At 41.1% G+C, this 18,798-nt stretch overlaps 1 protein-coding gene across 3 annotated transcripts in view; it reads left to right on the forward strand.

The window, feature by feature from the left end:
- Positions 1-18,798, forward strand: part of SMURF2 (SMAD specific E3 ubiquitin protein ligase 2) — a 1,185,768-nt gene that overhangs the window by 229,306 nt on the left and 937,664 nt on the right. For all 3 annotated transcript variants that reach the window (XM_078654335.1, XM_078654337.1, XM_078654336.1), the window contains one exon: positions 4,103-4,141. In XM_078654335.1, coding sequence (XP_078510461.1) covers positions 4,103-4,141 — 39 coding nt within the window. The remainder of the gene's footprint in view (positions 1-4,102; positions 4,142-18,798) is intronic.

Here is an 18,798-nt window from a genome sequence, read left to right on the forward strand (position 1 = left end):
CACAGGCCATGGTGCTTCTATACAGACTTTGTTGCAGAGTAAGCATGTAGATACAAATAGAAGGTACAGGCTTACACAGAAATTGTTAGTCAGACATGGGCAGATGAGTAATCATTTAGTCAGCAAAGCGGAAGGGGGAACAGAACTGTTCACAGCAGCACAAAATATCTGACCATTACATCTTTGACCAGGTGCATTTCAGCAGCTACAGGCCTTTTCTCAGCACATACATTGCTTTGGCTCAGTACAGAAGGAGTTAACTAAAGTTGATGACACAAGCAGAATAGAAGGGCAATTGCAACAGTGAACATAGAAGAATTACATAGCTAACAAAATGGAAGTCACAAACAAGATGGCTTCAGCTTATGCTAACGGAAATTAATTTTGATTTCCACAAATTAACATAGGCGAAAGAACGAGCTAGAACCCTAACACCTTCCTGTACTGTGCTCACAATTGTGTTCCTGCAAAAAGCTTAAATTCTGCTTCATTTGACACTGTTGACAAAGGAACATAATGGAAAGGCTCCAGAAGTCCATTTGTTTGCTTCTTTCGTAGAAGAGAAAATAGTGATGACTGTGCATGCGATGTCTGTTGCGAGATATATTGTAGGTTTACCAAGAATTTATAGGAGGGGTTTGGAACCTACCCATTGGTTAGCTTGCCTGCAGCTCTCGTTTGCCTGCTTCTTAGTCATGCTGCAGCTTGTCAATTATGTGTTTGTCCCTTTAAGCACTGCCTAATTGCCATCCCGTTTGATTGGTTGGCTTCCGTGCTTTCAGTGTCTTCTTTTCTAGCACTACAGGTGCCTGTGTTTTCCAGCTGTCTCCCTCGTGTAGTTCCTTCCACGTTGACTATGCTGCTGTTTGTCACACTTGTGTTTCTCCTGCCTCCTCCATGATGTTGCCCTCCTAAACTTCCTCCATTGATTCCTCATCAGTTGCTTTTTCTCGCCCTTGCCTTTTGTATTGTTGCTTCCATCTCTCCCACCCAAGCTCTGTGTTGTTCCCCACCTCGTGCTTTAGAAAAACATGCCTTTGCGCTCCTTTTTGTTTTTCTTTCATTTACTGAATCTATAATACAAAATTAGCTAATAAATAAAGAATTGTGTAATTTTGTAGGCATGTATGGTGCATGTGGCTACAAAATGATGTGATTGCTGCGCCAAATCTTTTATAAAAACATTGGCAAAACCAATCATTCTCAAATGTGAAACCTATTGCCTTTGCCAGTGCTTTTTTCCCCCTCTGGGTCAAGTTTTGTACATCCGAATGTTGCGTGCCACCTGTGTCCCCACATATGGTCAGTTTCTATTTGTAGATTGATGGTTAGCCATTTATACTTTACTTTTTTACCCCCAGTGTTCGTTGAAGTAAACACTTTTGAATTTTTCTGGGACCTGCCATTTCTGTGCAATCACAGGTTAAACAATGAAGAAATATCACATTTTTTTTTTTTTTGCATTAATTCAACCTTTGCTGGAAGACAATGAAAGAACACTGTGGCCATCCCCGTTTTGGGATTGTACTAGTTTGGTTTCTGAAAGAAAGTCACATACCGGTTTTAGAAAATAAAAAATGCGACAGCAAGAATTATGTTTAAACTGCTTAAGATAAATTCTAATGTTTCAAAGTTGGCTGGCTCCATTGGCTCCTCTTAATCAAGTGCATTTTTTTGAAATGTGTACTGCAATGCATTTGTTTTGGTATCTTTTAATCAAAAACATGTTAGTCTGGACAAAGCTGCCATGAGATAATAGTATTTGGAGACAATTATGAGCCTGTGATTCTTGAAAGCGTTGTCAGAGGCTAAACTCTAGCCACACTAGGTGTAAAATTGTGTAATCGACATCTGGTGAATTCGAGACCAGATCATAAGCTGCTACATTTATGCAAGGAACATTTGTTTGTGATTTAGCTGTGAAACTGTAAGTCTTTTGTGCTATAGAAATGTAATGATCTGTTGTAGAACCTGATCATCCTTGATGTGAGACTACAGAACATTTAGGGTATAGAAGCAGTGAAGGAGGGATACATATAATGTAGAATAAACATGCTTTTGTGACTCCGAGAAAACAACCTCCCTGCTCACCTGAGAGATATACAAGTGCAGGTCAAGCCAAAAACGAAAAAAACAAAAACGGCCAGCCCTAGTGTGATGTACCATGCATGTACACATGTCGTTTGGCACTGCTGCAGACCTTTCTTTTACTTTAAATGTACTGCTCTGTTATAGTGGACGCCCCTCTTGGAGCAATAACTTAACAAAAATAAAAAAATAAATGGCATTATCAAAAAAGGAACTTGAGATTGCATCTTCCAGCCCCCCTACCCACAAATATAAAAAGAAAAGGAACTTCCAGGGACTTGGAAGCACTGGATGAACGGGGTTGAGAAGCAAAGGAACACCAGAGAGTGGGATGATGCCACTGTGAGCAATGAGGGGTGGGAGAGAATGGATCAGTCAAATTGGGAAAGAAACACAGCTCGGTACATGAGAGGAAGCAGCTTATGGGGAGAGAGCGAGAAAATACATGTACTTCCTTGTGGTACCAGAAGCAAGAGAGTAGTAGTTCCTGGATTGTAAGCAGTGGAAGGATAAAAGTCACCCAGTCAAAAGGATGGGGAAAAGACTCCAGGGGAGAGTCAAACAGAAGAGGGGGAAGCAAATCCTTCAGTAATATGTAAGCAAAATAGATTGACAAGAAAGCCAGCTAAGGATCAGGAGTATGCTCACACAAAGACCACTGTGAGTATTGGTATTGCCAATAATAGTTCATTTCACAAAAGACCGCTAAAGCTGTCTTTAGGTGTGGCCTAAGAACAGAAGGGAGACTGTTTAACTGTGGGATCACATCTTAAGGAGGTGGGTTAGTTAGAAGATCGTCGGAGGAATGTCAGTTGATTGAATGAAACATGTGCCAATAGGGCTAGAGCTCTGTTTGGTGATGTAGTTTATACTTGGATTGGCTGTTATTTTTACGAAAATGCCAAATTTTGAAATGTCATAAAATATAATTGCTCTATTAAATAGGAGTGCTAGTGGTCACACGGGTATATAAAGTTACAGCTGATAACAAGAAGAAAAATGTGTAATTATTTAAAGCATATATTTTACTTCAAAGTCTGAGGTTAGTTGCAGAGCTTTTTCTTGCGTATAAAGGGTATTTTAGTGGCATTCATCTTTTTGGTACTTTTTTTAGTTTTTATTTTGTTTGTGTATTGCTGTACCGATGCAGACTATTTGTTGTTGCATGTCGAAAACAGCATTAATTTGAGAATCGAGTGTTCTGAATATATAAATAGACTTTATTCCTCTTTTGAAAGGTAATTGCATTCTCTGACTATTGTGTCCCGTTGTCGTTTCTTCTGTGATATAATAATGTTTCGTGGTAATACAAATCTGAATCCTTTAATACAAATACTTGGTGAGGGTTTATTCAGGCTACACGTTAACTAGTAACTATTTTTTCTTTGGTTCGTCCAAGTGTGGTTCTATACTTATAAAAAACAATTGGTATTATTAACATGAACTATTTTTGTTTTCTCAACCATTTTATCTTCTGGAACAAATTAGTTCACACAAGATTCTAGCTGTACCATTTTTTTCATCAGAGCTTTCTGCTATTGCTCATTTTCAATTTTATTTTCATGGACTTGCAGTGTTCCATAGATGTGTTGCTTCATGAGTGTACAGAATTACTTGCACCTCCCTGGATATATGTGACCAAATAGTGGCAACGTTTAGAAGCTCAAATTAGAAGTTTTACTGTCTGAGTAAAGGGATTCTACTTTGTTTAGTCTTTTTCCCTAAATAAGTTTATTCAATAATGAAACATCAACCAATTTAATAACGAGTGATGAGAGCCCATTAGTATAAAAAATAAAATCTGCGTTCCACCAAACGTGTTGTCTTGTAGGGTCTCCTAACGCAGATTACCGTTACCGAGGTAAAAAAATGTTCTCCAACTATGGAAGATGTTTTGAATAAGGTAGAAGGCAACAGCCATTGATCCTTTGTATGTGTCTGCCACTTGTGAAGTTCACGTCAATGTATTCTAAATTATACTGTACATTTGATTTCGATATTTTTTTTTTTGCAGTGCTGTGTGCCAAGAACCTGGTGAAAAAGGATTTCTTCCGTAAGTATTCTCTATTTACATGCATGATGTTTTATTATCAGTTTGGAGGATGTAGTACATAAGTCGCAGTTGCACCTTGGATATATATTTTTTCAGTCCCTACAGTTTAAAGCTTTGAATGCAATGACACCACAAATCGAGGCCTCCCTAGAATTGCTAGTGGGGAATTCTCTGGCAGGCATCTTATTATTTTGAATTCACTCCTCGAGAGGTCTAAGATTACAGTTGCAACAAATGTTGAATTTTATGTGACTTTTCATATAATTTCTTGACTCTGAGATCTTTTGTTATTGGTTACACTGCGTTGCTTTGAGGAGCAGTTATTACTGCTTTTGTGTGCTTTTGGTTTTTTCCTTCTAAAAAGTTTTTTTTTTCAGAGAGCGGCTTCTAGTTGGGATGAGGACAAGAGCCTTTTGTATGTTGTAGCTGTAATGTAATTATTACTGCTCTGTGATGTTCTGGTAGACGAGAGAAAAATAATTCCTATATGTGTGTCTCGGGGGTTGTCATGGTCCTTTAGCTGTACTCAATCCAGTTTGATGGGTATATGCCGTCCTATTCACACCTTGAAAGATGCTGTTATAACCTATTCTGTTGGTCTGTGAAATTTAGAATTTCTAGAAGTTCTAACTATTGACCAGTGATGGAATCTTTTCCATGGCAAAGTACATATGGCCAGCTTTTGTGCCTGGTTTTGTTAAGTTTTTTTCCCTTTGTTGTAAAAAAAAAAAATTCACGTATTAATGTGTCATAATGACTTAAGGCAGCATCCACTTAAAGAATTTTGACATTTAAAAAATATGAAAAGTCAAGCATTAAGGATTTGAAGGCACTTTATTAGGGTAATATATCACGAATTATAATTTATGGTTCTGAATTTCTCACTCTAGCACAGTAAGTTCCCATTGCTTTGGCCCCAAACCCAATTGTCTTCTGCTCCCTCCCCACACCTTGCTGCCCGAGGCTCACCTCTCTCATATTTTGACTCCTATTAAATAGACAGGTGCTATGCAGGATATGGGTGAATCCAAGATGGCGGGCTGAGGACGCCACGGAGTAGCAGTGTTATCGGAGGCTCCCTGCTCCCCTTTTCAGATTCACGGAGAAACATTGGAAACCACAGAAGGCTATGAAAACTATATGAAGAGACTGGAAAGTTATTTTTTTTTTTTCAAAAAGCGGTAACAAAAGCGGAATCTTCAATGCTGAGGTTCACTCGATTAGGCTGGAGGCTGTTGGCGGCTCGGCTTCTGAGAATTCGGCAACCTGCAGGCTCGTGGGTCAGTTGCTCGGGTTTCGGCTGTGCCGGTCTTATTCCGCTGACCGCTCCAGTATCTGCTTCTTATCTACCAAGTACGGTAAAAACAAACGAGATGCTGATTCCCTCGGCAGCTCTTTTCATGGCGCCACGAAATGCCCCTCGTCTGACACGAGCTGGGAGATGTGCCGTGACCGAGAACCCGGATTTTACAGATGGGAGTGATGGCGTTGGAGGAACAGTGACGGTGGCGAAGGGAGAGGCATTTACCTATACCTCTCAGGTAGCCACCGGGAAGCTGAAACAGCAGAGCGGTAAGAAATTGATCCACGCTCCACTATTCACGGTATTAGATAAAACTCAGAATGTTAAAGATGACTCAGGAAACATTGTTTCTATTATGAAAGGCGATATTGTACAGATGTTAAATTCAGAAGGCTCTTGCGATATGACCCGGAGTACCGCTGCTATCCCTAAGAAAGACATAGCATAGACCCCAAAAGCAGATGGTTTACAAGATAATGTGACTCATAAAGACATTAATGCTAAGTCGGCTATGTCCACCGGGTCTAAAGGATCTAATCAGGCTTGTTTGGACACGGATCCAACATTAAAGGTGCAGTCCAGTCACAATATATGTGGTGAAAAAGACATAACCATTGCCGATGAGATGAATATGGGGATAATTGCAGCAGATTCTAACACAATGGAAACCTGCGGGCTACCCTCACAAGAAACTGATCAAACAGGGACTTTTTCGGATGTAAACTTGGAGGGCTCAAATGATGATTGAGGAATTAGCAGAGGAAGCTGATGATCTATCTCACTCCCCCGCAAACGCAATAAAACAACAAAGGGGAAGTCAAAAGCAAAGAATAAATCAAAGAAGGGAAAAGGATCCAGCGCAGCTGCTTTCTCCAGCTCTATCTCTACTTCAAACACACGGGGGAGGCCTATTAACGAAGAAAGCCCCTTACGTAAATGGATTCAGGCAAAAGGAGGGATAAAGAATATGGTATTACGCTTATCTGGCAGTAGCCCAGTCTAAGGGGAGTACTCGAAAGACACTAGCGCAACAATGGTCACGAATCACCCCCTCTACCTTAGGTGCTTTGTAGACAGTATCCACAATACAATATTTGCCAAGTTCTCCGAATAAGTCTGAGATACTCTCTGAATTTGAATTGTTACAACGGATACTGCAGCAATAACAGCTATAACAGCAGAAACAATTGTAACAGGTGGTGAAACCCAACGTACAACTTCAATGGATGCCATAGCAGCAAGCCGAGACAATGACAATAATGATGATAATGTTAATGCTGTCAACAGCTGTGATGTGTCGACCTTATTGACTAAAGAAAACCAAGAGGTCAATCACTCTTCATTAGATTTGATATTAAAAATATTAACGGAGAATCGACAAGAAGCTCAACAACATTTCCTGCAGTTAAGAGAGGATAATAGTAAGATGCAGAATTCTCTATCGGAAGTGACCAACAAACTTGGTGGGATTGCGCAAGAATTAGAAGAACTCCAACAAAGGGTGGTGGATGTTGAGGAATTATCTGCTCGTACAGAGATGTCTACTACCCAACATGATATAGAGATCACAAATTTATAGAATAAGATAGAAGACCTGGAGAATCGCCAAAGGAGGCAAAATCTTAGACTCTTTGGCATACCTGAAGGATCAGAGGGAGCAGATCCGCGAGCATACATGGTTAAATTATTTCAGAAAGCCTTTCCAGATCCGGCAGATTGGGACTGGGATTCTCAGCTTCAAAGAGTGCACAGACGTCCAATAATACACAGAAACAGAGAGAGTAAATTTCCCGTCCCCTTTTGATTTATTTTGGCAATTTTTACTTAGGTCTAGCTTTGAGGGATACAGCTTGTCTAACGCCCCCGTAATAATAGAGAACATTACTTTTTTTGTAAGATCTGATCTGAGTAAGGCCACAATGGAAAGACGGTGGAAATTGCGCCAGCTTATTGATCCTTTTAAATCACTGGGGTGGACAGGCGTTTCTTCAAGAACCAGCCCGCCTCAAAGTGATCAAGGATGGTCACACATATTCTTTTATTGATGTTAAAGAAGCAGAGGCGGCTCTTTCTAAGTTTGGCTCTAAATCTGGTTAATACATACTATGGGGAGAGAATATTAATTCTGTATTAAGAATTGCGAGGCTTATATGAACCTTATAATGATATAGCACAATTTGGCCTTTTTTCTTCTAGGGTATAAGGGCTGGTATGGTATCTTCTTCTCAGGGACCAGCGACTTAGGCTCCTTGCTTTAATATATTTTACTCCTTTTTTTTCTTTCCTCAATCTCTTTTTGTTTCAGAAATAAACTAGAATGAATTGAAATTATTAATGTAAATTATTCTCTCGATATCCAATGTTCTCCTTTTGGTTCTGTGGTTAGGAGGTGCAGGGGGGGGGGGGCGGCGATGCTGCCTCTCTGCTAGGCTGCCCTTACAGCAGCAGCAGGGAATACAGGGGTGGTTCTCCTTAGGTACAAGGGTTGGGGGTAGGAGGGGTGGGAGCAGGGGAGGGTTGCCTTCAAGGGTGGGGTATAAAAGGAGAAAAATGACAACATGAGATTTAGGCTTATTGAAGGCGATTATGAAAGTATTTTTTGTATTTAACAAAACAGAGGAATGCAATATGTTTATCAAATGTATGTGTTTATTTTGGAATGTTGCTGGCCTTAACAGTAAGAATAAGAGACGTTTAGTACAAGAAGAGCTTAGAATGTACAATCCCCAACTAGTTTTATCATCCCACACTGACTCATTCAGACTCTCTGGAGCCACCCAGCTCCTGTCACACACACACCAGAACCAGCAGAGACCGGTAGACAGTTAGACAAGAAAATAGCTACTTTCTAAAAGTGCTATTTTCAAACACAGAGTCCAAAAACCATCCACACAAACGGATGCGTTATTAAACCCTGAGTTCAGGGATACCAAACTCGACATTGCACCATGCTCCCCGAGCCCGCTAGGATTATAGCATTAATAATCCTGGCAGCCCATTCTAACTGATGGAGAGCAGGTTACCTTACAATAGTGAAAAACGACTATGGCTGTAATTCACTATTAGGACATGCCAACCTTGTCAGGCTTGTCCTACCTTATGCTTACAATGCACCCTGCCCGTGGGCCTACCATAGGGGTGACTAACATGAAGTTAAGGGAAGGTTTAGGGACTGGCAAGTAGGTGTACTTGCGCAGTCCTCGTGGCAGTCAGACTGCACGTGGTCTGGCAATGGCAGACCTTCAGACATACTTTTACTAGGCCGCTCTTGTGGGTGGCACAACATGTGCTGCAAGCCCACTAGCAGCATTTGTATTTACAAGCCCTGGCACTCCTGGTGCACTCTACTAGGGACTGATAGTAAACCAAATAAGCCAAACATGGAAGTCAATCAATACAGCAATTTCACATAGGGAGCACTTGCACTGTGGCACTGATCAGCAGTGGCACAGTGCCCAAAGCATATACCAGCAAAAACATCGTAAACAGAGGAGGCAAACGGAAAAAATGGAGGAGAGACTCATGCCAATGATGCCAGGTCTAACAGTTCACGTCCTTTCTGCACAACCGTTCTCAGAGGTTCAAGATCAACAATGCACTGTCCTCGCCTGTGCCAGTAACACTGGGCGTCCCGCAAGGTTCCTCCCTATCCCCCACATTGTTCAACCTCGTCATGGAACTACTCACCACCTTGCTTCAATCTTCTAAGGTACATTTCCATATGTACGCCGATGACACTCCGCTCTACCTCAAGCTTCAATCCCCTGAAGACATCAAACTGTTGAATGCCACACTAAGAGACACCCAAGCTTGGCTGGCCGACAATCACCTCAAACTAAATGCTCTGAAAACTGAGTTCCTTCTGATCTCTCCTCCTGCGAAAAAGGCCATCACCCAAACCTGGCTCAATCATCTAACCGCACTCAATGTCCAACCCACCATCGTGGACTCAGTGAAATCCCTTGGCATCACACTGGACTGCAATCTCGACATGCAGCAGCATATTAGCATAGCAACTAAAGGAGCCAACTTCCAAATCAACACGCGGAGAAAACTCAAACCCTTCCTACCACCCAAGGACTTCCAAACTGTGGTACAAGCCTTAGTCATTCCTCGCATAGACTACGGAATTGTGGCTCTCAGCGGGCTCCCCCTGACAACAACGGCTCCCCTAAGAGCCTCCCTGAACGCGGCCGCGAGACTCATCACTGGCTCAAGAAAACACTCGCATATATCCCCTGACTTAAAAACCCTGAACTGGCTGCCTATTGAAGCCAGAATTCAGTTGAAAATTGCCTGTATGACACACTCGGCCATACACCACAAGGCACCCAACTACCTCTCTCATAAGCTGACCATATCAGGAGGCTCAAGATCCAACAGAAGCACAAACACTCTCCTCCTGAAACCACGGAGATTCCGGAAGGAAAAAACATACAAACGCTCCTTCTCTGGAATGGCACCTAGGATCTGGAATGCACTCCCACCAGAAACCAGGCTTATCCCGTCCACTATACTCTTCAAGAAAGAGGTGAAGGCCATCCTTATGGCTAAATACACCTGAACACTATTGATACTGGAACAATGACAGTATTTGGCTCCCACATTATCGGCTGTCTGAATACTTATCTATGTCAGTCCATTTTTTGTCTGCTTCTGGATCTAATTCATTGCACGGATGCTATACTATTGATTTCCAACTTGTTTATTGGGTCGTACACTAGGACTTGAGTGCCTCAATAACCTGCAACGCACCCACTACTGACTACTACTTTGCTTTCAACATTGTGTTTACTCACCCTCTGGGGTGCTATAATCTTATCCGTTTAGACATTATACTGCTTCCATATTATTGTTTCTTGATTATTACTCTGTATACTCTTGTATGATTGATACCCTATTTTTGCATCTCACTGTCTACGGAATCTCATATTGATTTAAGAGTCTTGTTTATCCTACCTACTGTTTCTGTAAAGCGCTCTGATATCTGCAAAGATCTTGTTCGCGCTATATAAAACTTAAAAAAAATAAATAAAAATAAATCAGAAACTCACATTTGTTATAAGGATAGGAAATTATTAGGGCAACTAGGCTATGAACCTATAGTATGTTCTACTTTGAATGCTTCCATCAGAGGGGTTGCTATCTTGAAACAGAAGTATCTAAGAGCTAAAAATGACACGTACGGCTGCTGATAAAGGGGGAAGATGGGCAATTGCTCAAATAGATTTGGGAAATTTTAAGTATGTATTTTGTGTTATATATGTTCCTAATATTGACGAACCATCCATGTTTGATCGATTAAATGTTGAGCAATTGGATTGGGAGGGAGAGCTGGTAGTAATGGGGGATTTTAACTGCGTGATGAATTATGTTGTAGATACTACCAGGCGGGGTGCCTTCCAACGAATGCGTAAGACACGAGCTGCAATATTAGAATTAAGCCGTTTACATAATCTAAAAGATGCTTGGCGGTTCAGCGCCCCATAAATTATGCTCACAAATAGATATGGTCTGGGCAGCGGATAAGACTCTAGACTTCAGCAATATAGAAATATTCCCAAGAATCACCTCAGACCATAACCCTATTCTTTTCGATCTTAATATTACACTCAAGAAGCAAGGGCCAAGGCTGTTTACATTCCCTAGATATCTCTTAAAAGATCTTATTCATTTCACAACTTAAAGAACATATTAATAAATTCATTAAAATCAATTTTAATTCTACACTACTTATATTTGTTTGGGATGCCTGTAAGGCTAGTGTAAGGGGCTTTGCTCAACAGTACATTTTGAGACAAAATTTAGAACGCAGAAAAGAGATTAAGGATATGACATCTAACATTTTGCTAACTGAAAATCATCTGGCAGAAGCTCTTAGTGGGGGATGGCAAAACAGCATGGAAATTAGACTTAAACTAGTGAGCTTACAATCCGCTACGAAAAACATATTAAGAGATAAATTGTGTTAAACTTCATAAATACCACTTGTCTCAATACGAGAGTGGTGATAAAGTCGGGAAGATTTTAGCATATAAAGTTGCTGACAAGAAGGCTAACACAGTAATCAAGGCAATTAAAGGACCAAATAATACTGTATATAATCATCCGGCACAGATATTGGAACAATTTGTTAGTTATTATAAGAACTTATATAATGTTGGGCACAGATTGTAATCAATTCTTGGCAAGAGTCAACGACCCTAATTATTTTAAAAGGGTCAAGTTTAAGACTGCTAGGGGTGACAATTCAAATATGGAATCTGATTCTGACCATTAGTAAAACTTCTTTTCATCATTCTACATTACCACTCTGGGGCAATCCGGGACTTCCTGAAATCTTTAGCGACGGTGCGGGGACCAGCCAGTTTTGGAATTAACACTCTAGGTGACTTATATGGTCCTGATGGGTTCTTGGACTTTGCAACACTCAAGCTTCTTTATAATTTGAATGACTCTATGCGGTTTAAATACATACAAATACAGGAGTTTTTTAGTTAGTAATATTAAGGTGAGGGAAGTTAGCGACTCGGACATTTGGACCTGTCTTTATTCCGAAAAGATTAAATCATTAATTAGTGAGGGCTACAAATGCCTTAATCAATATAAGGCTGACGACTGTACGAAACTTGCCACAAAATGGACTACTAAATTAGGCATTAATATAATATCTAATCAGATTGCTACCTCACTATGTAGTATTAACCGAGTGGTACAGTCTTCTAGTTTAAGACTTCAATTATATAAAACTATATGCTTTTTGTACTACACCCCGCAAAGAATAGCAAATTGGTGTCTGAATGGCCCAGTAAGTGATCGTTCTAAATGCGATCTAGGGGCGACAGATTTGGAACACATGTTTTTTACATGCCCCGCATTGTCCGAGTTTTGGATCGGACTGGAAAATGTTCTCAATCAGAAACAGATCATCTTTTCTCCCCTCTCAGCAACTATGGTCCTGCTAGTCATTTAATCATTAAACTGTCCACAAAACGATTTAATTACTATTTTATTTGCGTGTGCCAGATTGACCATCGCAAGGGCCTCGATTTCTTTGAAACCTCCACATGTAATGGAATGGTGGATACTGGTGAATGAAATTTGTACCATGGAGTTAGCATTAGCTAAAACTAGGGGAGTACGATCTATGATGAAACGAGATAAAATTTGGGGAACTTCTATCTAAATATTATTTTCACTATAACCCTTCCTTTGTGCCTAACTGACTATAAGGTTTAAATACCGTTAAGGCAGAAATGTGACTGATTTTATTTTTGTTTATTATACATTTTTTGAATGGCCGAGTGCTTTTGAAATGTAGTAAATTGCACCTCTGTATGGATATGTAATTGATGTAGAGCTTAATTGTGTGCTTTGCTGAAATGAATGTCATTTTTTTGTTCTCTTTCTCGTGTTGTCAATAACATTTTTTTTCCAAAAAAATAAAATTAAATAGACAGGCGCTGCTGCCACACTTAAGGCACTATGCTGTAATGGATCATACTCCACCGGATGTAGATCTCTTGCTCCGCTGCCACTGAAACCATTACCTCTTAAGAATGGACCAGAGTATCAACTGTTGTCTTCTTGTATCCAAATGTTAATAGTACTTAGAGCAAACTCCGTACTGTGCTTCACCGTAAAGCTACTGGAGAAATCCGCTGTAGCTTAGTCATTCCCACATAACATAAGGGGTCAGCCTTCAATTTTAGACAGTTCCTTAGACTGCTGTAAAACTGCAGGTTGAGAGAGGACTTGTTGTGCTGAATCTGACATTCTGATTAGCGATGGAGGGACAATGCTATCACAAGCACCTTTTAAAGGCATGCATGCCAAGGAGCTTGGTATTTTCTTGCCAAACAAAGTAAAGTCAAAAGTTGTAGAGAGATTGATTTTGTTTTGACCAAATTAAATCAAGCCATCAATCCTCTAAAGAAAATCATTCACGGAATTTGGAGCATATTTACTTCTCTTGATAATTTCCTGAAACCCTCCTTGTTGATTTTTAAATGTGGTAGGAATATTGGGGACCATGTTGATAGCACAGTCTACCATTAGCTTCCAAAAGTGATCCATCAAAATGGATTTACCACCTATTATTGAAGTGTGAATGTGTTTTGTGTGTGTGTATGTATATATACAGCTGGGAGATGTGCTCCAAATGTAAAGCAGGGGCATTTGACAACAGTTTAATGTGGAGCTGCATATAATAGTTTTGCATAATACAGTTTTGCGAAAATTGGAGATTATGAGAAGCAGGTCAGGTTTGCATCTAAGGATCTGATTTTGGTTTGGAATATCTGAGCCCATTTTGGATTGAGGTTCTCCTTTGTTTCAGTTGTAAGAAAATAAGGCCTGTCCATTGGATCAACATGTGTGCGTATGATGCTAAGGTCTTTGAAATGAATTATTTGTGTTACTGATAAACATTTCAGTGCTGTGAGGGCCAGGATATTGTGGTCCGTTTGCTCAGGTTGAGGACTTGTCTGGATATTTTGTTCTGCTTTAGTCGTAGGTTGCCTAATGGTTGTATAAGAAGTCCAAAAGAGAGGCACATTGCATAACCAAAGCATGACTACATTTGAGCTGTAGGATTATGACTCCTGTGTGCTATGTCTCAGTATGGGAAGATATAGCATGGCATTCTCATTATATGCAAACCATCTTAGGTTAAATTATTAATATAGGTTTGAGGAAAGAACCGTTGAGTTGTTTATGCCCATCCTAATTCCTGAAGTCAGGTGGATTTGGGGTTATAATTTTGCCATGTTCCAAGTGTGAGAATTTTCTTTTTAAAGGAGTTGAACATACGATGGAAGGTACCCCCTATGAAAACTATGAGGTCCAAGAGCAAGGGGGAATTAACAACTACTGAAAAGTAAAACTCTTGTCTGACCTATATTTCTTTGTCAGTGGCCCCCAATAGGCTCATACTCAAGGTGGTATATGGCACAACACTTAACCAGACTGATTATTCAAAAATACATTTATTTTCTTTAGTGTACAAAATATTTGTGAATGTCTTTTTTGAATAATCAGTCTGGTTAAGTGTTGTGCCATATATCTGCCTTGAGTATGAGCCTATTGTAGGACACTATCAAAGAAATCTAGGTCAGACAAGAGTTTTCTTTTTCAGTAGTTGAACATAAGCTGGTTCATTAGTCCACTGGTCTATTGCCAGCTGGCATTCATCCATATTGGAAGGACTTAATGGCCAAGGTTTAGTCAGGTCTGAGTCTCTTCAGCATAGTTGTAATAGGTAAGCTTGAAGGAGCAGACCTGGTCAGGGAGTAGGGGCAGGTGTGCAATAAAGTCAAGACGGACAATTATTGATTATTGGGCAGTACCTAACTGAAAGGTGAATAGTGAAAGCAGAACACAGTTTGCACTGTCACTGAGGTATGATTTTTATCCAATTCAACACTGTGACCTTCATCACTGGTTTGTGGTCCGTAGTGTCCAGTATGAATGGTGAGGAGACTCCTAGTGCCCTGAGGTCATTCCAGATGGAGAGTACTACTTTCTGGACTGAATCCTGGTTGTCCGTAAGAAGGGAGACTTACGTCTTGTAGGAAATCTGCCTTTTTTGCATGGTCACTCCAGATTTTTCATCATTTAATGGACCCTATATTTCCGCTGGCTTTAGAATTCTGCAATTTACCCCTGCTAACCAGGAGTAAAAGGGCCTGTGCCCCCGATTTAAATACTGTTGAATTGGCTTATTGCAATTGGCATATTTAGTTTTCCTACATGTCCTTAGTACATGACGTAGAAGGTGCACCCAGGGCTTGGAAGTTAAAGGCCACTGTTGGACTGGATCCTATTATGGTATCAACTACAGTGGCAGGGTAAACATGACTTCAGCCTACCCTTTGTAGCTTGGCTGTTGCACTGTAAGCCCTGCAGTAAGACCAGGAAATAAGCCCTTTTTGACAGGAGAAATCCTTCCCTTTTTAAATAAATAAGTCCCCTCTATGTAGACCTTTGAGCCCACAAGGTAGGGTCCCTGGTATTTAAAAGTAGGACACATGGAAAGTTAATTTTATCATCTCCCTACAGTGACAATTCCCAACAAAGCAATTTTCTGATAGACTCCTCACCTGCTCTTATCCTTCAGTACCTCTGCAAGTGGGTAGGCGGCACTGTGCGGCTGGCGGCTGATGCAGTTCTTTGCCAGAAATGACGTGCAGAGCCTCTATAGGTACCACTCCTGCACGCTTAAGTCAGTTGCTTTCAAAGTTGTCCGCACCCCCAGATGCATAGCTCCCAAAAGCAAATTGGTTATGACCAGTTTGCAGATTCCTAGATTTGAAATCTTATTAATGGATGGAGTCCAATACACAGAACAGCGAGGATGGAAGGGTTGGTGAGGAATCTGTGGCTAGATAGTCTCTACCAGAAAGAGTGTTACCAAGAGTAAATAAGTTGCTCTTCTGATAGAGAATTCTAACTGCTGATTTCTCACCTTTTGAATAGACACCAAAGCTGTACCTATTTGGAGATGGGTCTGTGAATGGACTCAAACCAATGAGGTCTGTAGGACGGAGCAGGTGAAATATCCCTCTCAGACAGTAGTACATTGTGAACGTATGGATATCTTCCAGGCAGCTACGTAGGTGTCCTTCCAAGACGGGAACTCTGCGTGCCAACACATTGGTAGCAGCTTTGGCCCTAGTGGATTGAATTCGAAGTCTTTAAGGCTGGTTCTTGACTAATGCGTAGCAGAGTTTAATGAAGATCACAATCCTGTGGGCAATGTGCTGCTTCTGCCCTACACTTGCCTTTTGTTGCTCCAGCCATCCCTACAAGGAGCTGATCATCCACCTGGTGTTCTCTGGTTTGATCGATGTAACAGCTCAGCACTCTTTTCGGGGCCAAGCGATAGTCTCTCGCCTGCTTAGTGAGGTGAGGCGGAGTATAGAACACATGAGGTGTGCTGGTTTGACCGACATGAAACAGTGTTACAACTTTCACCAAGAAGGATGCCCGTGTTTACAGAACAAGCGTGTCTGGGGGGGAAAAAGGTGGTGTACGGTGACTTGACCCAGAGAGCTTGAAACTCACTGAAATGCCATGCTAATGTTATGGCGACGAGTAACACTGTCTTGAGTGTGAGAAGACTCAAGGGAGAGCTGTGAAGCTGCTCAAAGGAAGTACACGTTAGATATGTGAGGATCAAGTTATGGTCTCACTGTGGCATGCGAGGGGAAGAAACAGATGTTGTATGCCTTTAAAAAACTCATCATAACTGGTGATTTAAACAATGAGGACTGACCTGGCAACTGCAAAAAGTCAGAAAGATACATTTTAACTGTGCTCTGAGCAAAGCCTTTCCAGGTAAGGGACTAAACAAGTAACAAAATGTCAGATAACTTTTCCTAGAGAAGATTTATCTGCTGCATGCTGCACCAAGCTGCAAAATTGTCTCCACAACAGGCAATTACGATTTTATTTCGAGGATCGCCAGGCTGCCTAGATGACATCACCCACTGCTGGAGGATGGTTCAAGGTGTTCAGCTGGCACCGGACAATCTTGGGCATGAAGATTGGAGAGGCCCAGAATGGTGCCCCGTTGCTGCAACAGCAGATCTTCCCAGTGAGGCAGCCTGATCAGAGGAAAGATGCTTTTTGGTATTGTTGGCCACTTTTGCCACCAGTTTCAGTGTCTTTGTCAGAATCGGTGTCAAACAAGGAATGCAATGTGTGGGATCTTACTTGTGGCAGCAGGATTTCAAGCACAAGTTGAGGTTCAGTGGAAATTGGGGGTGGCCTCTGCTGAGTTGTAGTGCCACCTACTGAGTCTGAGAACACAATGGGCATCTCATCCACTGGCAGCGATTGAGTCAGCATAATTTCTCCTGGAACTGGTGCATATGGGGGAACCCACCATTGGTATCCTTAAGGCTTAGAAGAATGATGGCGCCTTGACTCCTTCTCAGGAGTACAAGAGTGGCGGGAAGGGGTCGAGTCCCGTTAGGATTTTTTTCTTGGATTTACTCAACAATTTGGAGCACAACACTGAACTACTTCTGCGACTACTAGACTGGGATCGGGATCAAGACTACCTTTTGGAATTGGACCGTTCTCATTTAAAAAAAAAAAATCTTTTTATTCACAATTTTTACCTAATATGCACAACCCCCTCCACCCCACCCCTGAGACCAAGATCATATCATAAACAAAAAAGACTTATTACATTCATAGATCTGAAATTAATCCATTATAGTTCGTTAAACACATACGGAGGCAAAGACAAAATCATGATAAATACATGACAACCTATGTGTGTTTCTGAATCCACTGCAAGAGCGGTGCCCAGATCCGCATACCCCTTATTCTTTTGTTGGAGCCTTTGTTTTTATAGATTGCAACCTCGAGACTGCAGGTCGCAAGTAGCCTAGCCCGCCATTGTAGGAAGGCAGGTGAATTAGGATCTTGCCAGGCTGAGGCAATACAGAGTCGGAGTATTGCCATGGCCACAAAAATCAATCCCTGTATGTTTGTCTGCCGCCCACAGTTTGATAAACCCAGCATAATTTCCTCGGTTGAGACTTCTACTCTTATTTGGCATACTTCTGATAAAAATTCAGATATATCTTTGATCAGAATATTGAGCGTGTTACAAGTAGCAAATATATGTATAATGTCAGCCCCGAAAAATGCCCAACGCGGGCATGTAGTTCCCTTCCCTGTCCCCCATTTGGTGATTTTCTTCGGTGTATAATACAAGGAAAAGAATGTTTTGTAGAATTGTGATTGTAGCTTTATGGACATTAGCGATGTTAGGGCTAAATCATAGGCCCGGCGAGGGATTGTAGTATGAACTCCCAGCTTGACATGCCAAACAGAAGACTGTCCATATCATCTGGAAAAGCTGAATTCAGGGTTTCATATATTTCCCCAATCCTGGGTGTGTTTTTTTACAAAGATTATCAATCAATTGATTATTCTGGAAATTCCACCCCCCACCGGTTTTCTTTGCTAAAAAATCTCTGACCTGCAAGAACTTAAAAAAATCCTGGTGGCTAATATTATATTCAACATGTAGATCTTCAAACATCTTAAGGCCGCCTGGTGCATAAAAACAACCCAGCTGCACCACTCCAGCCGAGACCCATCTGTTAATACAGCTATCCTGGAAGATTTGGGGTAGATCATTATTAAAGCTCACGGGAGTTTAATATGAATATCGCCCAAACCCCAAGATCCTACGCACATTACTCCACACTTTGTAAACCCCTGCGATAGTTTTAAACTTAACTTTCTTAAAATAGCCATCGTTGGTGTGCCGCCAAAAGCATCCAGCACATTCTTCTCCTAGTATAATTTCTTGAGGCGTCTGGATCGCTTGACT

Source organism: Lissotriton helveticus, chromosome 7, assembly GCF_964261635.1.
Source record: "Lissotriton helveticus chromosome 7, aLisHel1.1, whole genome shotgun sequence".
Taxonomy (NCBI): domain Eukaryota; kingdom Metazoa; phylum Chordata; class Amphibia; order Caudata; family Salamandridae; genus Lissotriton; species Lissotriton helveticus.